The sequence below is a fragment of the Gymnodraco acuticeps genome, unplaced genomic scaffold, assembly GCF_902827175.1.
Source record: "Gymnodraco acuticeps unplaced genomic scaffold, fGymAcu1.1, whole genome shotgun sequence".
In the NCBI taxonomy this organism is placed as follows: domain Eukaryota; kingdom Metazoa; phylum Chordata; class Actinopteri; order Perciformes; family Bathydraconidae; genus Gymnodraco; species Gymnodraco acuticeps.
This window is the reverse complement of record NW_022990940.1, coordinates 2,849,160-2,872,585: the sequence shown is the minus strand read 5'-3', so window position 1 is coordinate 2,872,585 and position 23,426 is coordinate 2,849,160. Positions and strand designations below refer to the sequence as shown.

The 23,426-nt window shown below is 41.4% G+C and overlaps 2 protein-coding genes, 2 long non-coding RNA genes and 1 pseudogene across 5 annotated transcripts; 4 read left to right on the top strand and 1 right to left on the bottom strand.

Moving 5' to 3' along the window:
- The first annotated feature begins 27 nt into the window (after nt 1-27).
- Nucleotides 28-4,102, top strand: LOC117558339 (annotated as a pseudogene).
- Nucleotides 3,785-13,499, bottom strand: dhx30 (DEAH (Asp-Glu-Ala-His) box helicase 30). The gene is made up of 19 exons (XM_034234641.1): nt 13,292-13,499; nt 12,949-13,085; nt 12,729-12,839; nt 12,376-12,624; nt 12,125-12,274; nt 11,886-12,038; nt 9,571-10,056; nt 8,366-8,749; nt 8,196-8,274; nt 7,979-8,083; nt 7,716-7,891; nt 7,405-7,611; nt 7,213-7,294; nt 6,573-6,766; nt 6,303-6,462; nt 6,043-6,200; nt 5,309-5,412; nt 5,081-5,220; nt 3,785-4,429 (listed from the first exon to the last, which is right to left on the bottom strand). The coding sequence occupies exons 1-19, from the start codon at nt 13,458-13,460 to the stop codon at nt 4,170-4,172; spliced, it is 3,504 nt and encodes a 1,167-aa protein (XP_034090532.1). The 5' UTR covers nt 13,461-13,499; the 3' UTR covers nt 3,785-4,169.
- Nucleotides 13,500-14,519: 1,020 nt separating this feature from the next.
- LOC117558444 lies at nt 14,520-15,347 on the top strand. The gene is made up of 4 exons (XR_004570836.1): nt 14,520-14,576; nt 14,711-14,873; nt 14,973-15,167; nt 15,242-15,347. It is a non-coding gene; the product is annotated as an uncharacterized LOC117558444 (long non-coding RNA).
- A 2,085-nt stretch (nt 15,348-17,432) lies between these two features.
- LOC117558443 lies at nt 17,433-19,144 on the top strand. 2 transcript variants are annotated; one of them, XR_004570834.1, is made up of 9 exons: nt 17,433-17,490; nt 17,583-17,633; nt 17,717-17,761; nt 17,877-17,941; nt 18,137-18,175; nt 18,478-18,631; nt 18,724-18,834; nt 18,939-19,036; nt 19,127-19,144. It is a non-coding gene; the product is annotated as an uncharacterized LOC117558443 (long non-coding RNA). The 2 variants fall into 2 exon arrangements; XR_004570835.1 differs by lacking the exon at nt 18,137-18,175.
- Nucleotides 19,145-21,440: 2,296 nt separating this feature from the next.
- LOC117558412 (chymotrypsin-like elastase family member 3B) lies at nt 21,441-23,236 on the top strand. The gene is made up of 7 exons (XM_034234600.1): nt 21,441-21,480; nt 21,572-21,743; nt 21,908-22,033; nt 22,296-22,432; nt 22,688-22,830; nt 22,913-23,065; nt 23,161-23,236. The coding sequence occupies exons 1-7, from the start codon at nt 21,441-21,443 to the stop codon at nt 23,176-23,178; spliced, it is 789 nt and encodes a 262-aa protein (XP_034090491.1). The 3' UTR covers nt 23,179-23,236.
- The last annotated feature ends 190 nt before the right edge of the window (nt 23,237-23,426 follow it).

Sequence of the window (23,426 nt, the reverse complement as noted above, 5' to 3'; positions counted from 1 at the left end):
AAGCAATTCAGATTTCTATTTTGCAGGATGCCTAATATCCTGGTTTTCTCAAGACGTTTTAAAATAGGAAACCTCAAGTCCTCTGTATTTTTGTGTTCTTGCCTTTAACTTCTGCAGGAGACACAACACATCAAGACTATAGAGGCTTCTCAATACTCAAATGTCCCCTCCTCGACTCCCCTCCTCGGTTCCCCTCCTCGAGACTTAGACCCGCCCACAGGAGATGCGAGCGGAGGACCGAGGAGGGGAACCGAGGAGAGGAACCGAGGAGAGAGGAGGGGAAGCAGCAGACGTTTAAAGAAATGAGAACTCCTCTCCTCTGAGCGGTCATTTAAAGAGACGTCCGTTCATTATTACGTGGCAACAGCTGCATCAGCTGTCGAGTGTTTTGTCATAGCGCTGTATTTTTATAATTTCTGTTAGATCAGCTGAACATTGTTCCCCCACATATTTACTTTGAATTCATTGAGAGTGCGGTATAATGAGACAATAACAGGCTACAGATGCGGACACACACAAATATATTTATATAAATATATACAATTTAAAGTATGAGAGCACTCTCATAATAACGTAACACAATCAGAGACTGGATATATCCCCCCCTCTCTCTGGTCGCTGAAATGGGCAATTGAAATTACGGGCCAAAAGTTGTATTTACAAGTAGCCTATTAAAAGTAAGCATAGGACACCAAACCAACTGAGACCCGTCGGTCCGCCGCATTTACGCACTGTACAACACACACCTACACACTGTACCACATACACCTACACACTGTACCACACACACCTACAGCTCCTAAAGCATAAGCCGTTGTGTATTTTATTATGTGAAGCAATGGTCTTAGAAAAATATCGACTCTTTGTTTGTAGATATCTACTAAACTAAAGCAAATAAAGAGAGTAGGCCTGTTATACTGAGTGATATATATTATACACACTGCTCTGCTTTCTGCATGGACCTTACAGCTGTTCTCTCTGGAAACATCGCGACGCGATGAAAGCAGTTTCTAAAATAATATCCAGGGGATGCATGCATAGCTGTCATTGGCTGAGATAAGTCCGGCCGTGCGTCACGCCTCCACCGTTCCCGGAAATGCATCCGTGGAGGAGCCGTGGAGGAACCATCAGTGTATCCTCGGTTAGAGCTCCTCCAGAGAGCCTCCTCGACGCTCGATCCTCGGTCCTCGGTGTGCATTTAGAGAAATGAGATGTCCTTCACTACCGGAGGACCGAGGAGTCGAGGAGGGGAAATTTGAGTATTGAGAAGCCTCTTATGATGGTTCATAATGTAAAGAGAGTCTTTGAGGTATTGAACAGCCTGCCGGGTTTCTCCTGCAAGCCGGTGGAAGGAGGTGGCTTCGCATTCCCCAGACTGCATCTTCCACCTAAAGCCATTCAGAAGGCCAAGGTTATATATCTCATAGAACCAAGCAGTAGCGTGGCGTGGGGAAAAATGTAGGGGAAGCCCATTTTTTGGGTCGGGGGGGTGGTCAATAACGTAACCAGATGAGTGATTACAGCACCCGGTATCATTTTTACACACATTTGTATCACACAGATGCAGGACTTGCACTCGCCTGTTATCTAACCGAAAGGTCCGCACGCACTCTCCAGCTGAAACTCTCCTTATTAATTTAAGCATTTTACTTATTAATGTATGCAGACAATCACACAATCTATGTGATTTTTGGATTTACCGTGCCTCTCAATTGCCCGTGACAGGTTGGCAAGGTCGATGAATCCTGAAGTTGCCCAAGGATTGTTCAGGGAGCACGAATCCTTGTCAAAAAGAAGACATGGCCAGCAAAATAGACGCTGAAGTTTAGCGCTTCCAGTTAGCCACTCCGTGCGGACATAATTGTCCACATTGAACGTCCGATTCTCTCCCTTTTTCCTCTGTGTACACACAGCTCGAGTGCGGGCATTGGCCTGTCATCTGATTTAATTTTCAGTTGCTGCTGTAGCGGAAGTTTAGTAAAGTTATGTTTGATTAAGTACGCCAAATCTCCACCCTCCATAATGCTTCATTTGCTTGATAATTTCTGACGGCGGTGATGACAGTTACAGTATTAAAACTGATGTTGATGTGATTTGATTGGATGGCAGTGTCCAATCAAATCGCTAGCCGCCAGCCGCCTCTGAAGGGAAGCAAGAGGCGGCTGGCTTCCCTTGGCATGGCCTTGACCAATCACAGGTTGGCAGGGGCATCACGTGGGCCTCATCTGATTGGTCAATCCCTCCATTTTTTTTCACCAAGGGAAGCTAGATTCGGCTGGCCTCCTCTCGCAACAGAGAGTGCAATCTACTGTTTCACCATAACATCTAGAGGGGCGCTGTTTGTTTCACTCTTTGTAAAATACTCAATGAGAATGGGGGAGCGACGGGCCGGCAGCAACACACAGCAAAGGAGAATTATCGAAACAAAACAAAGTGTTTTTATTTATTTATTTAAATTATAACTACAATCCGAAAAAACAAGGGAAGCCTGGCTTCCCTTGGCCTCCGGGAGAAAACGCCACTGGAACCAAGTACACACTGCAAAATCACAGCAATATCACCAACAATAAATAATCATTTGGTTATGTTTTTGTTTATATTAGGAAATGGAAATGCAACCAGATTTTTCTACTGAGACTCCTGGAGGAAGCTGGTGTGTTAGTCAAACATGGCATGGAGAACGGACCAAAGGAGGGCACCCACATCAGGTAAAAATATTTAACTGCCTTTACTAAGCATTTAATTTAATTTCAAACCTTTATTTAACCAGGTGGTCCCATTAACATCATCGATCTCTTTGTCAAGGGAGACCTGCAAAATAGTTTTTCCTAGTAAAAAATAACCAGACCATAATGCATTACCGCACATCCATAAGACATTACAATGTGTTTTGTAACTACATTAACATCTTTATAATAATGCATGAGTACTATAAGGGGTGGACATATTTTACTAAGGTTTCAACATTTATAACGCGTTATACTTCAATGCCAAAGGGATCACGGAGTTCATGTAATTGGTCATCTATTAAAGGGCATGAAGCAATTTATTGTTAGAAAAAGTTTTTGTTGCAAAGCTAGGTACCTATTTGCAACCCATCCTAACATTAACCCAGTAGCTCAGCTCACCTTTCTACAGCAATGTCCTGCTTCACTCTTTGTTGCACATTCACAGCAGTCCAGGGAGATGGGCTTCTATTTCCCCACTCTTGTCGTACCATTGGACACTGTTGGTCTGATGTTGTGCGGTTTTAATTACACTTTACTTGTAGCAAGCATACACTGCTCAAAAGTCCTCGTAATTATGTTTTAGTATCAACTGCTTATAACCCTAAACAGTCACTTTAGTTTAAGTTCACAAAGTCCTGTTATAAGTCCTTATAAGTCCTGTTGTAAGTGATGTTTCTAAGACATTTCAGAAATGGATCATTATGATACATATCTGGTCTTCATGCGTCTTCATAATGTGAATGGCTAAAGTAGTTAGAATACGTTGTGTTGGAATTTGATATTTGTTCATACAATGTCACTTTGGCATGGTATTATAAACACATTATCAGGTCCTATGAAGGTGCTTGTTCTAAGACAGACATGACCATCATTGAAAGTATAATTCAGACATGTTTATTCAGGATTAGTGGACTTTTTACCTTTAACTCTTTCTTTGTGCAGATTCTGCATTATGAACCCCGAGGACACCATGGAAGAAATACTGAGCCGCCTGAGCAGCTTTCACACAGTTTATGAAAGACTTTTCTTGAATGAAGGCACTCAGAAAAAAGCCATGAATTATTATTGTTTATTTTGTTATCTATGATCAGTTAAATGATGAAGCTGAACTAACAATGGTCTGATAATTTACCTCATGTGAGCATTTTTTGCAATACATATGACATTCATTATTGCATGCAGTCCGTTTGACATTTGGTCTAGGTCAAATTCAACTTATGTTTTCCAGAAAAAACTAATATCCATAAATTACCGAACACAGTCCAAAATCCAAACCAATGGATTTCCTCACATCACATGGAAGTTCATCATTTACCTCAACAATACCAGCAGCACACTGCATATAACTTTTTTTTAATAAAAAACATCCCCATGAGACCACCATCCTCTTTGCTTCCTCTCTACCAGCCAGCCACACTCCAATGAAAGTCCTGGATGTCATTAATCCACCTCACTGTCGCTGTGGTCGGTCTGAGCAGAAGGGTTTGACTCTGTGTTGTTGAGCAGCTGTACCAGTAAGGAGATGAGCTTTCCGTCTTGAGAAGAGTTGATGATTGCGTTACTGGGGTTGCTGAGGTTGCGGTACATCATGCTCTGAATGGAGGTGCGTAGCTGCCACAGCAGTTCCCAGGTGTCAACCGGCAACTCACAGCGCACCAGAGAGCGTCCAGGAAATGAGACCTCCACTCTGTCTCCGTTCACTGGGACAGGAGGGAAAGGACAGGGTTATTTATGAAGAGGAGAAATGACTGTCTGTGAATCTAAGAAGGTGATAATATGTTATTGCTTCTGATGAGCATATCTACATAACAGTTTGTAGTTATTGTATTGAGCCAGAGCTTTTTAATGCACAATCCAAAATAAAAAAATGATGACATGGCAAATATGTCTATGGAATGGAAGACATAAGTTAAATAGTTAAATAAGTAAGTCTATTAACAGATATTAGAAAACAAGGGCTATCAAGATCTTGAAAAAAATGTATCAGTTAAAAAGGACGTCACTATTTATAAGTTAAACCTCGTCTAACAAATGTTTTGTTTACCACAAGCGGAAACAAGTTGTAAACACACACTGACATATTATCACCTTTATAGTTGATGCTACAAACTTGATAAGAAACAGTTGGCCATTTCCACGTTTAGCAGTTACAGAGCCACATTAGCATTCATTTGGATTTGTTTTTATCGGCTAACATGAACACAATATGAGATTAAATAATGTGATGACATTAAATCCCTATTCATTATGATTATCAGGGTTCTTTGCCCTAAAATCATTTCCCCAACCACCTAAAAGCACAGAGCCTTTGTTTTTAAAATCCTCTTTCTGGAAGGCAGTACACGTCCTACCTGTTTCTGTGATATCGCAGTCTGTGAGCAGCAGCAAGGCGAGGGGGTGGACCGTAGAACAGTCTCTGATGAAAACAGTCCCGTTTGACTGGACAGCGCTGAAGAAGGTCAACCAGCGACTAGGGAGCTTTTCTTTCCCTCTGCAACAAAAAAAAGCAGCCAACATTTTTACATATGCAATACAAGAGTAAAAACTTGGTGTCTTTGAATTTTGGAGTTTGTTCAAACCTGTTCACTGAGGAGCGGTGAAGAAGAACCGGCCCACTTTGTGTGCGGTAGACAATATTGTTGGGGCGAAAGCGGCCTCCTTTGTCCACAACACCTTTCTTCACCTGAGAAAAAGGTAGGAGTTGTAATTTGTGGAGGACATTCTTAAGACAAACTGATTATTCATGGTCAAAATGTGTCTTTTGTTACATTTAATAAAGTAATAAAGAAAGTCATTATACAAGTGAAATCGATTTAAAATGCAGAAACGGAGCAACTTCATCCTCAGAGGAAAAAGAAGTTCTGCACCCCGAACACAGCTTACAGTCACACTATATATTCATGAAAGGAAACAGCCAACTGGTCCTACATCCCATCATTAAACCCCCTTGTCCTTAACCATTTGCAAATCCACCTTTACACTTCCTTTTGCCCTCCTGAAATGTAAATGTCTCTGTTCAACACATAGAAGTCTAAAAATACAATTGAACAGTATCAGAGTTTAAGACTATACGTTTCAAATCATTATAAGATCATTTGACACGACATAAGTGAGCTTTCGAGAGACATCAACCTCAAAAACTGGATCTTACTTTATTAAGATAATGATATTGGCACCTTAGAAACATCACCACTAGAACAGAATATTACCTGGCTCTTCCTCTACAGTAAGATCTCAATCTCACAATTCTGGCTTTAACCTTTGATGGAGAAGAGCAGGTAAATAATAAGTATAATAGACTCCTTTGTTGTACCTGAATGAGGTTGGGATAGAGTCCAGCCAGCAGCACAGCTTTAAGCAGCTCGTCCTGGTGGCTGTGCTGGTTGTAGAGCGAAGTGTTGTGTTGGCAGTCCTGTGCACGAGTCACCAGCTGGGCTTCATGCAGGTTCTCACCGAACTGCATGATGAGACCTGCAGAGTGACATCACAACAACAAAATGATTTGATGTAAAAGAAACGGTAAATTAAAATGCGAACAATGTGTTGACGCAATGTTTGTGTGCTTGTACGAACCATTGATGAATCGAAGACTGAACCTGGACAGAGTGTGTCTGTCCAGATATTCATCCCGGTCGTCTCTGTCCCCCTCATGCAGAACCCTCCTCCAGCCCAACACAGCTCTGATTAACACCAGATAGTCGCTGAAGCTGGAGTTGCTCAGATTCTCTTTCACCTGGACAAACACAACACAAACGTTAACTAATTACTAGCTGACTTTACATGGTGTTGTTTTACAAATTCCTATATAATATCGTAAAACCTTGTGGATGATGTGGGTTTTACCTTGCAAATAAGACCTCTGTTCTGCATGCTGTTGTAAAAAGGGTCTCTGGTCAGGCAGGCGGCTACAGACAGCATTGGCAGGACACATCTGAACATGGCACTCAGTACCAGCACTTTGCCCAGACGAGGGTCACATGACATGCAGGACACACGCTCCCCTAAAGGAGTCAGGGTTTCATTCTTGTCCAGAACTCCTACAAAAGAAAAAAGATTGACAGAAGAGATGTTAAGCTCAGTTCAAGGTTCTTACTTGTGTTGTAGGTTTCTACTAGAACAGGTTTATATGCTGTCATCTTCAAAAAACATATTTGATTCCCCCCTCAGGCTGCTTGAATATACCTGTAGTGAAAAAGTAGGTCTCAAGCTGTGGACAGAGATACTCAGTCGCAACAGTACATTCTAATCAGCCTGTCAATATGAATGGATGCTTGCCATGTGTCTGACCTCTAAACAAGGGTAGTGTTATTTAACAGTTTTTGGGTTGTTGCCATCCAGATAAGTATGTGCACAGGCACTGAAGTGTTTTTGCATGATTTAATTTAATGCGATTCATGATATGAGAAACCGGTTTCATGCAAACCAGTTTAACACACAAGAAACGTTGCTCATATCTGACCACACAATCCAGAATATCACTCACCAATGTCTTGTAGATTACGGACAGCATCTCTCACAGCTGACCGCTCTGGACTGTCCAATACTTGGGATAAGAAATCTACAGCCTGCACACAAACACACACAGAATGACATTATTTAGACGGCAGATAAACACAAAAAAGTGACGATTCAAAAATAAAAATACACCAAAGCCTTTTGTTCCCTTTAAAAATACCATGCAGTCAGGACTGTGGATTTTAGCTTGAAGAACTAAATTCTCCAGTGGGGTGCGCAGGATCTCCGGGATGGGGAAGGGCATCATGGTTTCCAGCTGTTGTCGTGGGAACAGATGGTAAGCCTGTCCTGGTTGACATCGCCCTGCTCTCCCCTTCCTCTGAGTCACGTTAGAATGAGAAATCCAAACTGTGTCCAGACCGGAGACCTGGAAAACCAAAAGGAATCATACTCAGAAAGGACAACAAATCACAAGGTCTGTTTTTGTAGATCTGAAAGAGTACATAGTCAAACTGAAACTGTGATGCTAACCTTAGTCTTTGGGTCGTAGTTCTGTTCTTTGTGAGTTCCTGTATCCACCACATGGACGATGTCATCGATGGTGATGGAGGTCTCAGCGATGTTAGTGGCGAGGACGATCTTCCTCCGACCCTCTGGGGGGCGCCGGAACACCGCCTGCTGGTCCGATACTGATAAACTAGAGTGCACTAAAAGAAAAAGGGAAAATACAATTATAAATCTTCTCTATACTTGGAGGACAAAGGTCGCTCTTTGTAAACTTGTCTCATACTTACATGGAAAGATCATCTGTGAGCCGGAGGAGAAGTGGCGCTTCTGCTCCAGTTTCTCTTGAACGGCCTTGATGTCCTGCCATCCGGGGAGGAAACACAACACTGCACCTGAAGCATGAGGGAAGATTTTTTTGACAAAAATAATGAAGATCCATCTCCTTAAACTTTGGAAAAGCATAATTTAAAAAAAGCAAAATGTGACAGTTTGTCAGATAGTTACCTGGGTCTCCATGTTTGTCAATGTGCTCGATGACATCAGCTATTAAATCTACATTTGGTGCGACATCGTCTTTTCCTCCCTTAAACAAGATGAAATATAGCATCATGAGACACAAGGGAAAATAAACTCTGAGCATATTGAAGTTGGAACACATAAGACTCCAGTCTCACCTGCTTGTCATTGTCCCTTCTCTTTTGGACTGGCGGTTGGAGTCCCATCTCTGTTATCACATCCTCCAGGTATCTGTCCTTCACTGGGTGCATGAATCCGGGGACTTTAACTATCGGGCAGTCCCCAAAGTACTCGGACAGCCTCTGCTTGTCCCCAGTAGCGCTCATAAGCACCACCCGCAGGTCAGGGTTTACCTCTAAGGTGGAGCGCAGCAGAGCCAGCAGCAGGTCCGTGTTGATGTCCCTCTCGTGGACCTCGTCCACCACCACGTGGCTGATTCCCTTCAGAGACGAGTTGGACTGCAGCTTCTTCAGCAGGACGCCCACTGTGAGGAAGAGTAAAGCTCCTCCGCTCTGCTTTGGTGGCCGGCTCTCAAGTCTCACCTACGCACAGAAAGTAATTACTTACTTTTTCTACCGGAAAACACTATCCGATAATGTGAATAACCACTACAAATATGAGACAACAAAAAGGAAGGAACAAGCTCTACAGTAACTTAATCAAATGTATATTGCCCGTCTTAAAAGCCAGGAGTCTACGGAAGTTATATTTAGAACAAAAACTATCTTCTTGGTGTATTCATTTAATTTTTATCAAATAATTAGCTTTAGAACTATTTAAATAAATACGTATATGTGTGCTTGCCTATTCATCACAATACCAATGCAAACACAAATAAAAAAACATCTCCATTACTCAGAGAATACTGGATGTGAAGATTTGAAACACTTTCAGTATGATTACCTTAGATGACATCTATAAATGTATAGATCTATTTTGTGTCAAACAATTTGTTCTGAATTGGAATAAATACAATTTACATATTTGTAAGTGCCCATAATTGAAAAAAAATCAGTTTTGATAGTTTTGACCAAATGGTAAACAGTATTGCTATTTTTATATTTTGCCCTATTTTCAAAAACAATCATTATTAATTCAAGCGGAAAAGGTCATAATTAAAGACAACCAAGTCAATTAATAGTAGAAAATGTACCATTCATTTTATGAAATAGTTTAGATATTTGTCAGTCTGCTTTCCCAGTAATGTAGCATTTTAATTATTTTGCATTCAAAATGGCCATTGACAAATTGTAAACATGTTCTAAATACAGTAATAATAATAAATTATATTTCTATAGCACTTTTCTTGAACCCAAAGACGCTTAAAATTAGTACTATCAGTACTCTATAAACGTGTATCTACCTGGTATCCCACAGAGCTTTCTATAGTTGGACCCATCTCCTGAGTGACACGATGGGCCACGGACACAGCGCTGATTCTGCGAGGCTGGGTCACGATGATGTTGCAGTTCGCCCCCTCGCCAGCCCTAACACATTCCTCCAGCAGGAAGCGGGGGATCCGTGTTGTTTTCCCACATCCTGTTTCTCCATCAATCACAACGACCCTGGACGACTGCACCGCTGAGATCACCTTCTCACGGTAGGCATCGACCGGGAGCTCCACACTCAGTCCAGGGTTCACCTTCTCCCAGTCTCTCTGCAGGCGGGCGTTGAGCTGCCTGACCTGATCTTCAGACAGAGGTCTGTACGGCTTGCCTGTGATAGCGTCCGTCAAGTACTCCTCCCCTTCCTCCTCCCCTTCCTCCTCCTCCTCCTCATGGCTCAGCATCTGCTTTCCTCCAGCCTCTTCCTCCTCCCAAATCTTCTGCACAACTGTTTCCACTGGGTACTGTGAAATCATTAGCCATTAGTACACCTCAGTGTTTCCCCTACCATTGTGATGGGGGGGGGGGGGGGGTCCCCAACAGAACCCCACGCCCCCCCATGAATGTATATATATATATATTTCAGTTTCGAAACTGAAATAATCTATCTACGGTCTCTTTTCACATTGAACATGTGCTCTTTCATTAAATAAACTAAACACTTATGTTATTTATCCAATGCATGTGCATGTTTCAGTGTCCACTGCACTGCTTTGCGCATTCACATTCTGTCCTCCGCTCTGTTTCCGACATACACATACGAATGCACACACTCACAATCAGAGACAAGAGCGGAGGAAAGGAGGAGAACAACAAAGTGTAAAAAAAGTCACACAAATCTGCATTATAGCTACGAGCTCTGCTGTTGGTCATGTACGTCCTGGGCGTAATTTACACATGTCCCCCCCCACTGTTCAAAATCCCGTTTTTGTCCACCCCACTGTCAAATTCAATTATTATGATTTTTTTAACCTCAAGCCGTCATCGTCACGGAGGAGCACACAGCCTCTGTGTGTGTGTGGCACGAGCACATTGCGATTGTTGTTATTAGCATCTGGTGCTAGCTCAGAGCTAACGGATGTTAGAAGCTGTTTCTACAACAAGCTGGAGAGAGAGCTCTCTCCTGTCAGACTGAGAGGCTGATAACTACAGCTCAGGTGAGGTAAAGGACTCTCCGAGTGATAGGAAAGTTAACTTTAATTATCTCAGTGAGTCTCAAATTGTTTGGTCATGTAAACAAATATGTCAAAAATGCTACAACTCCTGTCACAAACTGGATGAATGTGAAGTATTTTGTTAAAGGAGGATGAAAGCGTAATTAAGGAGCACTATTGGAGTGACTTTGATGGTTATTGGACTCAGGATGAATTCATTTGGATTCCCGCTGTATGAAGAAATTAAAGGACGGCGCAAGTGGAACCAATTCACACGTGTTTAAAACACATGCTCAAAGTAAGCCGGATTATGCCGATGTGTTTATGTGGATTCAAAAGTCGTAAATAATCTACAAAATGGAGGAGACCGATCTGATCGGAGCAACTGTGACAAATAATCCAATTGAAGCCGGCATGGACAATGACTGTTTTAAAAATGCGCTTATCCAGAAAAGCCTGGTTTGGACACTTTACGGGCAGAAGAAACATTTCTATTAAAGAAAGAATTATACATTTGTCTTTTTATGCCTTTAATAGTTACTAACTTGAATTTAATTAATTAATCAATTATTTGTTAAATTTGATTGTAATGTAGAGACAAGGCTTTTAAACGACAATCATGTATTGCGTTACAATTATATGTAAAAATAAATAAATAAAAAAGTCTAAATATGATATTTGGCCTCAAATCATCCGCGCCCCCCAGGTTGGGAACCCCTGCCCTAGAGTATGTGAGGTCCACTCACAAATAAAGCAGGTTCACATGGATAGGATAATAGATAAGTTTGCCAGGCATTAAACACTACACATTTTCTTTGATTGCACCATAGTCCTAACAAATATTTTTGTTAGAAAGGCAGGAAAAGGGATTCAAATCGAGAACTATTTCCATTGCGGAGGGCCCACAGACCCTCTGTTTTGTGTCCCCCCACTTCTCAAACCAAAGTAACTCCCCTCCCCACCCCACTGCTTTTAGCTCATGGATCTGTTACTTAAAATGTTTCTCACCTGATACCTGAAGCAACAGATACCCACCAATGCATCCCACTTGATAAATGTAATCGTTACATTTCTACAAAGACCAAAAGATGATGATAAGAACATCTCTAAGTTTTTTATCACATGAGGTGAAGACTGACCTCTGCAAAGTACCCTCTCAAGTGCTCCTCCAGGTATTGGGGGACTTCGATGGGATGGGGGCGTCTCTCCCGCTCTCCAGCCTCCTTCACCTTCTCTCGATTGTACTTGGCGTGAGTCAGAGGGCTGTTGTTTTTGTCCAGTAGCTCCAGCTCCTGGACCAGGTGACAGGATGCAGGGTTTAGCACAGCTCTAAACATTGAGGTTAAAGGTACAGTAGATTTGACAAAATAATCTTTACCTTCAGTTTCATGCAGGCGAGCGCTGCAGCCATCCTCTCTGCTTTCACTCGGCTGTTCGCTATGGCGAAGAACTTCATCTCCTCTGGCCAGCGCAGCGTCAGGACACACTTCTTAAGCTTCCCTGGTGTTATTATGAACTGCATATTCTCCTGTAGAAAATGAGAACCCCAGGCAGTTAATAACACATGATGATGTTATCTTTGCTTAGTTATAATTGTGCAGTCATGGCAGTTGATAAAATGGTACAAACCTTGATTCTGTTGGATGACGTGGCCAACTGGATGACCCTGGTGAGGAGAGATTTAGGTTGTGGAAAGATGGAAAGAGCTTCAGAGACTTTGGAAGGCTCTTGATGTTGTGCCACCGCTTTAGTTGTAGGCACAAATACATCATTTGTCCTTGATTTGTCCTCCTCATTATGTAGTTGTGATTGGAAACCTTCTCCCCTGCCCGATCTCCTCACAGGGAGCTGGTTATTTGGTCCAATGACACCCATTTCCTGCACAAACACACACACAAAATAAAGTAAGTGATGAAATGTTACTACAGATTGCAAGACAAAATTATGTCTACTTGATACGGTCTGAGGTCAATGCGGCTTACTCTGAGTTTGAAACAAGCAGCCGCTGCAGCAAATCGTTCTGCGTCGACTTTCTTGGATGCAAAACCTTCCTCTTCAATCCTGCAGGGCCACAGCAGTGTAACGGTGGCTTTCTGCAGAAACACAGTTACAATATAAAGATTAATTTCAGAGTCATTAGCCCTCAATGGACATGATGTGTTCAGAAGCCCCCCTCCATCCCATTAGGACTTGTGATCTGACCTTGACTCCTGCACTCTCCGTGCAGCTATACTGGATGAACTGGGCCAGGTCGCTGACTCCCAGTGACCGGCTGATGATGTTGTTCAGGAGACCTTTAGGATCTGGAAACTCCTTCAAGAGGCTCGGACTCACGTCAACTAAAGAGTTACAAAAAAAACGAAGGTCACACACACAGCAAGGTCAAAGAAAGCTTTTTTCCATTCTTAACTCAGGTAAACATGAAGGAAAGACCACGAACACAAGCATTAATGGGTTTTTTTACATGATGGATGCCCTTGAGATTAAACACTGCTGCTGCTGTCACCGGTTATCCAATTATGCTAACTGCTAATTCTTCCCTCACCTTTACTCTCTGCAGAGGATGACCCGTCGTCCTTAAACACTTGGTCTGTGGTGCTGTACCACCGCAGCTCTCTGCCCAAGTTGGACGGCGTTTTACCTCCGGTTTGAAAACATTTTGTAACATTACAGAGAGCTCTAAGCCGCATGAGTACACTGCCGGGCACCGCCATCTTTGAAACTTTGTCATCTGCGCCAGCCAGATCTGTGCCGATGTCAGTACCAGATATGTTCGGCCTACCAAATATGTTCGGGTGTATTTCCGTCGCATCCGTCATCCGTCATATCCGTCATATACTCACCTCCCTCTGCTCCCAGCGCTATGCTGCCACCACACCGTCCGTCTGCGGAACTGCAGCCGGAGGGAACTCGGTACAGCTGTGTTATGTGTGAACGATCTAGATCCCTCCGCTTCCCCATAATTACCGCGACCATTTTAACTTTCATGACAGAAATGGAGAGCTTTTATGCTGAGATAAAGCAGTACGTGCTCAATGGTGGTTACCACAATCTCACCATCGCCGCTGAAAAGCATGATAAAAGGAAGGCGTTAATTCGGAGGGCATCCAAACAATACCTGATCAAAGGTAAGTAACAGAATAAGACCATGGTTAAGTCACGAACATACGTTTTTATTATGAGGTATAAACCCCCTGTACATGTGACATCATCACATTCCCTTTACTTATAGGGATCAATAAAGTATATTATCTATCTATCTATTTATCTAATGGTGTTTTTGGTGCAAAAGTGATCATACCTCTAATGATTTATCATATGCAATTCCAACATTTTTCAGTAAATCGCAAGGACTCCACAGCTTGTTTCTCCTTTTTCTTTTATACACACTTTACATTACTGTAGTTGTTACGTCTAAACCACATTTGCCACTGGATTTCTTGAACAGCTTTTAGTCATAATGTCATCTCTACACATGTCTAAATGTTTGTTTTGTTTGTTCCTGTTGTGCCAGCTGGAGATTTGTACTACACATACAAGGACAATGAGAGGATGGTTGTGTGCACCAAGGACCAAATTATCAATGTCCTGAAGGAGTGCCATGATAACCTGGGTTCCGGAGGTCATGCAGGGAGAAGGCGCACCACCGAGAGGTTTTGGCAACGTACCACTGGTCCACTATGCGGGAGGACGTGAAGAAATGGGGTGGGAGTTTTTGACTGACTGACTGATTATTGATCTACAGAAATGTGTTGTATGTGTACATTGAAACAGAGTGAGACATGTGTGGATCTCATTGGCCCACTTCCCTCCACTGCTAAGGGCAAAAGGTACTATCATGATGGGCTGAAGCATGTGTAACCTCCTTTAAAGGTTCTAAACGTGAAGAATCTGGTTTAAAAAGAAGGAAATCATTTACAGTGATTCTGTATGTATTTACAACATTCTGCATTTTATATTGCAGATACATTCTAACAGCGACTGATCTGTTCACGAAGTGGGTGGTAGCAAAAACGCTCTACCACAAAACAGCTGTTGAGGTCTCAAAAAAGATTGTAAATATTCTTCTCGATTTCGGTCTTGTCGAGAAGATCATTACCGACCAAGGACGGAATTTTGTCAATGAGGTACAATAATCTATCTAATACAGTGTATGTGTTATGTGTAACAATGTAATACGATTTTTCAGGTAATTTGGTAATTGGTGTACACTAAACCATCTGCAGGTCAACCGTGGTGTTTTTGATGCACTGGGTGTAAAACACTGCATCACTTCAGCGTACCATCCCCAGTGCAATGGCCAAGATGAGCGTACAAACCAAAACATAAAAAAAGCACTTGCAAAGTACTGTGGAGAGGACCAGAATGACTGGGATTTACATCTGAGGGGCATTGTGGCGAGCATTAACACCTCAAAGCAGGTACAATGTTGTAACAAATGCAGATGGAAACAATAACTCAAACAGAGATACTAAAAGGAATTTTATGCTTTCAGAGGTCAACCAAGTGCACGCCCTATTTTGCCCAGTTTGGGAGGCACCCTCGCGTCCCGGGTGTTATAAATGCTACAGTCAATGACAGGGATGATACCTCTGTTTTGGGTGCCTGCTGATGAGGCAGAACAGCAGCTGAGGCAAAGGCTGCAACCATTGCAGATTTGCACTCGAAGGTGAGAATAAAATGGCAATATTTAAAAACATAATAACTCCTAAAAAATGCAAGCGTATGTTAAGGACTGTAAATGATAACTGTTACATATCTTTCTCAGATTTACCAGAACATCCAAATAGCACAACAGAGACAGAAAATCTCTTTTGAAAAAACGCAAGGGAAAGAATGTGAAATCTTTCCTGATTAACGTTGGAGATGAGGGTCCTAAGAGCGGAATAAGAGGAAGGAGGGCCGAAAAGGTGGAAAAACTGGAGTGCAACTGGTTTGGCCCTTATGTGGTTTTCCTCAATCACCAACAAGGGTGTGGCAACCCTGTTGAGCTCAACAGGAGCTCAGCTGAGACAGAGTGTGAATGTGTCTCAGCTGAAGCCCTTTATCAGGCCTATGTTGAGAGGTATTTTGATTATCAATACAAGGACACATTTTAGGTATACTTCATGTGTGGTACTTCAATAATACTGTTTATTTTGTGTCTATCTAATAACAGCTGAACCGAAGTTGGATTCGGAGGGGTCAGTTGCTGACCACCAGTATGCCCTCTCTGGTGCGAAATACGCAAAGGATCTACATCCGATTCAAGACAAGCTGGTAGATATATGTTTACTTCATGCACAGTGATGGAGGTGCATTGTTTTGATTTTAATTTTTCTATGTTTTCTATTGGCTTGAAGTATGTTTTGCAATCTGTTATTTGCAGCTCAGCTATGTGCTAGACCACAATAGGCCTGGAGCAGAGGTCATTGTGAAGGAGGGTGATGTGTGCCTGACCAGAGAGGACTTTTGGAGCCTGAGTCTTCCTCAGTGCATGGAGTCAAATGTAGGTATACTTGAGCTTTCCTCCCAACTTCATCTTGTCTCAAATAAATGGCACAGGTAACTTACTGTTGTTACTGTTTCAGATTGGAAACACGTGCCTGAAGATGGTACAAGAAGCCACCCAAAGACATGTACGGTTTTCAACAGACATCATTGGCCTGCTTTTTTCTTTTGAATAACACATATTTTCTAAATAGCTGTTTAGTGGTGAAACTCCAATCTCGTGAAGTGTGGTTGTCTCTTGTTGTTGAACATACTTCTATGAAGATTTCATTTTTTTTGAAAACTATCAATATAGGGCAAAGATATATACATCGTGGATATGTATGTGGTTCCTACCTGGAAGTCCAAAACAGCTGACGTGTTGGCCAGTTTTCCAGTAAGTTCCTGTTGCTTGAGACCTATGTTTCTTGAAAATTGATATACAGCAACTTAAAATCCCTTGTTTAAAATACTAGGCTGACCAATTGGCCACCAAGGACATGGTTTTCATCCCTGCCTGGAGTCGGCAGCAAGGAAAGGCAGATCACTATTTGCTTTGCGTGAGTCTGTTCCAAATGATCTCACCAGCATGTACAAAATGAACATAAGTTGTGCTGTGTGGTTTTCTTCTGGTGTTTGATTATGTCTAATTTCAGCTATTTTGTCAATGGTTGACAGGTGATCAAGCCAGCAAAGAGAGAGTTATATTTGCTCGACCCTCTTAAGCCAGATGGCTTTGGGGACAATTCCTACAAGGACATATTTAGGTTTTTGTAACATGATTACCCCCTCACCGTTCTGTGGCTTGTATGGGAGTTCTAAATAGTTTATAGTATTCTAATACTGCAGTAACCATCTTGTAGACCAGGGGTCTGAATCTGATCAAATTCATTTATAATATATCTCCATTTCCACAAGTCTGGAGTGTCCTTAGTGGAACCAAAAGAAAAGAGTCTGCAACAGGATGCTATGAATTATAATATTCATTTTGTTATAAGCCTTGTTCAAAGGTTGTTTTCAAGTTCAGCTTTGTTCAGCGGCTGGTAAACGTATTTTTGTTTGTTTTATTTTAGCCCCGTTCAGTGGCTTTCATAACTTTCCTCTTTTAAGGCATGCAATAGTTCAATGTAAGGAAATCCAAAAACATGAATTATATTGTGTATAGCGTTCCTTCACCAAATCAATTCCCATGTCTTATCATTTCTTTTGACAGTGACCCTAGCGCACCGCATTGCTCCAGGTCAGTGGACAGTAAAGTTCGGCAGAGACGTCAAGGTACATTCTCCACCATCTCATACACCTGCTTTCACATGTCTTTATTTTCCATTTGACCATGAACATCACTGTTATATTCCAAATTCTTACAGGGTTAGCCTCACCAAACCACGGGCAATGACTGTGGTGTCTTCATACTGATGGTAAATTCCTCCCTTGACACTTTTTTTAAGGGGTTTGTTAGTTTTTGAAACTCATAACTTAACAGATCTTTATCCTTTCACAGTATGCACTCAACTTCAGCACAGATGCTCTACTTTGGTTTACCGAGGTCAGTATTTATCCTCTGAGTTAGTATTTCAGGGGGAAGAGGGGGCTAACATTGAGTAGACAAATGATGAGGTTCCATTCATTTTCAACTTTATTATTGTTACATTTTCTTTTAGCGGGACATAGCACAGATCCGGAAATGGTGGTGCATTATGCTCATGGAACGGTACCAGATTGAAGGGTAAATCATACATTTTAAATGTTACTTTATAGACAACAGTTTCTTTGACACTGATTTACATTTTCATCCTGATATTATGTGATTTTTATAGCCACGGACAGATCCAGATTATTTAACACATGCATACATATTGATAATTGTATACACATGTAATTAAACAATCACATGACCCACACCTTATATTTTCCTTCAAAGGTCCAGTTTCAAAAGTCCGACATGTGCTTCATATTGGAGGTAATATCTTTTCAGTGAAGCAGTAACTGTTTTTTGTTTAAAAAACGACCTGTGATCACGGCAGAATTTCCAACTATTATGTCTCACTGCTTTTTTTAACTTTATTGATAGCTGTTTTTTACCTCAAGGAGAAGAATAACAAAACATAAGAAAAATGTGTGTGATATATTCAACATTAATATTAAAAATGTGTCTTTTTGCTACCTGAAGCCCAAATAATCTTGGTATTTCGATTGTGCTGGCAACAGTCTAGTCAATGTGTTGTTAAATATGTTTGATCTAGTCTGACCAATACTTCACAGCTGCCAAACTGTCTTCTCTCGGACCTTCTGATGGAAGTGGTTCTCCAGGAAGGTGACAAAGCGTACTCATCACTCACTCTAGTGTGTACCACCTTCAGAGACACAATGTCCACTGTGTCTTTCAGAAGAGGGGCCCACTTTCGCTGGCTTGAGAGTAAGTGATTCAGTGAAGGTGCAGCAGTATACGACAGCTGTGGTGTCTATGCATATTTTTAATGGCTCTATTGAAATGCTTGTTTTACACAGGTGTTGCTACATGGAGTTTGTTCTCTGCTTCATACAAGCAGGATTTCAACGTCATGTACACCATTGACACCTGCCGTGGATGCTTGGAGCCTTACAAAAACTGCAAACCAGGTAGACTTCTTATTCTGGATAATAATGTTTATGTGTCATTACATATTTAGTGTGTTGTGGTCCTAGTGTGATTCAATTACAATATTTTCTTTTTCTATTCATAGGATATGTTGGGAAAGGTAAAAGAGGAGAATTGCAGGGCATCTACTCTGATGACCAACATCCAGGCTATTGCAGTCCCTTCTGCAACCAGATATCATAGGTAAAGATTAACTCACACAAACAAATGTCAGAATAGACTAAATTGTCACTGCAATTAATGAAGATCATCATTTGATATCTTACCTTCAAGTTTGGTTTTCCCGGACGCTGCCCGTCGTGGACTTCGGGTCGTGGACTTCGGGTCGTGGCTGAACCTGTCTCTGCAGTCCTGCCTTGGGTCATGCTGCTTCCCTGATGGCTTCCTCATATATTCTGAACAATCTGTGCTGTTTTCCTATCCACATGTAAAAGGAACTAGAAGGATTTCTTGATACTAAGGGCTGTAGAGAAAAGTTTGGAGCTTTTTCCATTAACGTTGAAGTTCAAATTCTCAATAAACACTTGAATGCTGTGCTGTCTTTCTATTTACTTGAATGTGTGAATTCATTCAGTTGGGTAGGTAAGCTTGGGATGGATATATGAAATATATACATACAAAAAATTAGAGACTCTTTCCAATGAAAGTAGCTAGCCGCAATAGCTCCAAGATTGCTATATCTAGTTTGTAGGTCGCCAAGTTGGCATCATTGACAGTTCGTCTCTTAAAGCCTCTAAAGCTCTGCCAACAAAAAAGGATCATTATGAATGTAAATACTATACATGGTAATGCAGCAGGGCAGAGTGCGATGAGGCAGGCAGGCAGAACCAGATTTATTTCTAAATATTTGTCGATCAATATTAGGCTACACTAATATAAGGCTACTAGTATTATGATATTACTGCAATAATATTCCAGTGGTGGCTGCTTAAGGTTGTTTCTGGCTCGTTTGATCCAAACATTGTCCAAAGCTCAAAATGTATTGTAATAGATGTAAGAATTCTCAAAATGTACAATATGTTTTGATCCAACACAATATTCTGATTCAATCCATATATGTTAGGGGTTTTTTTTTTCACCAAAATAAATAGACTGCCTTCTCTCCAGCTCACCGCACACAAAGGGGGGGGGGGGGGGGGGGGGGGGGGCATCTGTATTAACGGGTCAGTCTATAAGCACTCTAATAGCACCATAAATTACATTTAAATAACCACAAAAAGACAATTATTGTTTCCGATATTGATTTAACGAGATGCTGTTATAACATGGAAACGGCTTAATTTAAAAAAATAAGCTTCAAAAATGTTTATGAAGCACACTGGGTACAGCCCTGTAATACATGTGTTCCGTGTGTATATAGTCTTACGCAAGAAACACATAGCATGAACAGACTGCAACAAAACCAGTCTTACAAAACAGACTTCTGCTAAACTGGTGCAGAAGCAAAGCATCTACCTTAGATGAAGTTCACACAGAACTGTGGAAAAGGGAGAACATCTGTACTTGCTTTCAACGACATGATCAGGCTTATATATTATAAAAGTGTTGGCTAAAGTAACGCAGAATATATATATTTTTTAATTGTAAATAATTAAGTACACACACATAACAAGCTGTACCGAGTTCCTCCGGCTGCAGTTCCGCAGACGGCCGGTGTGTGGCAGCATAGCGCTGGGAGCAGAGGGAGGTGAGTATATGACGGATATGACGGATGACGGATGCGACGGAAATACACCCGAACATATTTGGTAGGCCGAACATATCTGGTACTGACACCGAGCAGCGAAGAAAACACCGGAGGTGGCGAGATCCACAGCGACCCCCACTGACGAGGAGGGTTACCTTCTTCTTGGTTGGAGGTTCTCAAACTATTGTAAAGTTCTCTCCATGCTACTTGAACTATCAGTAAGAGTGTGTCTTTCTGTTTCATTCATGGTGCAATGAAATATGATATTCTGTTCTATAATTATTTTTAACTCCACAGTTCTCACAGTTTTTTCCCCGAGTAGAAACATAATCAGCATTCCTTTATTCGTCCCACAACGGGGACATTTACGTTGTTACAGGCGAAGAAAATATAACACTATTATATAAAAAGGCATGCATGCACAATGATAGTATTTGAAGTACACATTATTACAAAATTACACATTCAGGTAGTTATTAAGTAGCAGCAGTATTTATAACATAAGAAGTTTAGCAATGTAGACTAAAGTGTGCTATAACATTAGTTAAATTAGTATTGTTACTTAAAGACTCCTGTTACAGTAGCCTAATGGTTGGACTAACTAGGAGTATTACACATACATTTTATTTACATATTAATGTAACCCTGAGATCCAGAGGTGACATTTTTGGAACAGCTGTGGGTCCCCTATGATTTGGACCTAGTTGTATTGCATTGCATCATTTGGATTTATCAATCTGTATATTAAACAGTGGGATTTTCAGCGACTATGTGATTCTTGGTTGGCTCACAGGCAGCTGTTGTGACATCTGGAAAATATCATTGAAAAACTGCAAGGGCAGCATCTGGGCTGGTTCACATAAATAGCTCTGCATGATAACCCAGTTGGACAAATAAAGGATGGAAGGAGCACTTGTCCTCCTCCTGGTTGTAACAACAGGTGAGCCCATTAAACTAAATCCTTCACTGGAATAGATATATAATGTGAATGTGAAGTAATCCTTTTTCTTCCGTCTCTCCTTTTGTTAAAGTGTCTGGGTGTGGTGTGCCCAGCTACCAGCCGGACACCAGCCGTGTGGTGAATGGGGAAGAAGCCCGTCCATACAGCTGGCCATGGCAGGTTTCCTTGGAGTCGTTTTTCCCTACTTGTGGAGCAACACTCATTGCTCCTAACTGGGTTTTGACTGCTGCACATTGCATTACGTGAGGAGAACTTCATTTCAACTTAAATTGTTTCTGATGATGCATTTACAGGTTCCAACAGAACTCAAGGGATGAAAATGTGACCCCTTTTGTCTGTGATTTAATACACATTTCTTTTTTTACACTAATACACAATATATTAAGTTTATTATTTTCCAATCCAGATTCCACACGTACAGGGTTGTTCTGGCTGAGCATGACATGAAGACAGAGGAAGGACCTGAACAGTCCATTATGGTGGCAAAAATGTTCATCCATCCCAAATGGAACAGGAACTGCGTGTCTTGTGGGTAGGTAATGATCCCAACATATTATTTTCCAGATCTGTGGTGGATTATTACACTAAACATGTCCTTGAAAAAAGGTGCCTATCAGTACAGTATACTGTGTGAGTTCCTATTGAGCAGCAGCTGAGTAAATAGAAGTTTTATAAATGAAAAAAACTTCACCTGTAGAAAAAAAGCTCTCTACACATTTACATATACTTTGAGAGGTTAAAAGAAAATGTACTGCTGATATGTTTAATTTTGCCTTTTTAATCATGTTTTGTAGGAATGACATTGCCCTGCTTAAGCTGGAGAAAAGTGCTGTTATCAATGACAAGGTCCAGCCGGCTTGCCTGCCACAGCATGGTGCTACTCTCGCCCACAACCAACCCTGCTACGTCACAGGCTGGGGTCGTCTCTACTGTAAGACCTGTCCCCAATTCTGCTTATCAAGATCACATGGGGTGTAGCATGTGTAAATAAAACGTAATAAAAGGAGATCCCGCACTCTGTAATACATTCATACATTGTGATGCTGATCAAAAGCAGTTTGCAGGATCTCCTTTCTCAAGTGACACCTTTTCATTCATTTGAGATAGTTGTATGTGGAAAAATGTCCTTTAGATGAGTGAAATGTATTAATGTTATTCAAATGCTATTATGTTATTTTCTCTTTAGCTGGTGGTCCTTCTGCTACTACACTACAGCAAGCCCTACTTCCTGTTGTGGATCATGAAATCTGTAGTCAAAGTGACTGGTGGGGCAGCTCAGCAAAGACAACCATGGTCTGTGCAGGAGGAGAGAGCAAGTCAGCATGCCATGTGAGGAAGAACCATTAAGTCATGCTTTGAGTGCAACACAGTTAGCTTTTTATTTGCTCTAATATCTGCCATTACCTCCCAGGGTGACTCTGGAGGCCCTCTGAACTGCAAGGGCAGAGATGGTAAGTGGTATGTGCAAGGAGTGACGAGTTTTGTGGATGGACGGGGCTGTAATACCCCTCAGAAGCCCACCATTTTCACCCGTGTGGCCTCTTTCATCCCCTGGATCAGTGAGGTGAGGAAGACCAAATAAATGGCATTAAGCAACCATGTAATAAAAATATTCAATTTGTGTAATTTACTAGCCTAATCTTGTGTTTCTCCCTTTAGACCATGGCCCAAAACTGAAGAAATGTTCAATGATTGAAGAAGTGAACGGGCAATAAACTATCATTTGACATTTTAATATTATATCCGTCTTTTATTTTATCAAAAATATATACAGATTATGAACAAATATATTCATGACAAAGAAACATACATTAACATCAGATTAAACAATGTTTGACAACGCCACATAGACAGGATGAAGATAAACAAACACATATTGACCAAAGCAAACATTTGATAATGGGAAAACAAAGATTGTGTATGTT

Excerpts from the sequence above, each read along its gene's own strand:
- dhx30 (XM_034234641.1), bottom strand. The coding sequence starts at position 13,460 with ATGGCGGTGCCCGGCAGTGTACTCATGCGGCTTAGAGCTCTCTGTAAT. Across the intron at positions 12,840-12,948 it reads CGGAGAGTGCAGGAGTCAAG|AAAGCCACCGTTACACTGCT; the intron begins GTCAGATCACAA and ends GTGTTTCTGCAG. Across the intron at positions 5,221-5,308 it reads CACCGCTCCTCAGTGAACAG|AGGGAAAGAAAAGCTCCCTA; the intron begins GTTTGAACAAAC and ends TTTTTGTTGCAG.
- LOC117558412 (XM_034234600.1), top strand. The coding sequence starts at position 21,441 with ATGGAAGGAGCACTTGTCCTCCTCCTGGTTGTAACAACAG. Across the intron at positions 21,744-21,907 it reads ACTGCTGCACATTGCATTAC|ATTCCACACGTACAGGGTTG; the intron begins GTGAGGAGAACT and ends TTTCCAATCCAG. Across the intron at positions 22,433-22,687 it reads AGGCTGGGGTCGTCTCTACT|CTGGTGGTCCTTCTGCTACT; the intron begins GTAAGACCTGTC and ends TTTTCTCTTTAG.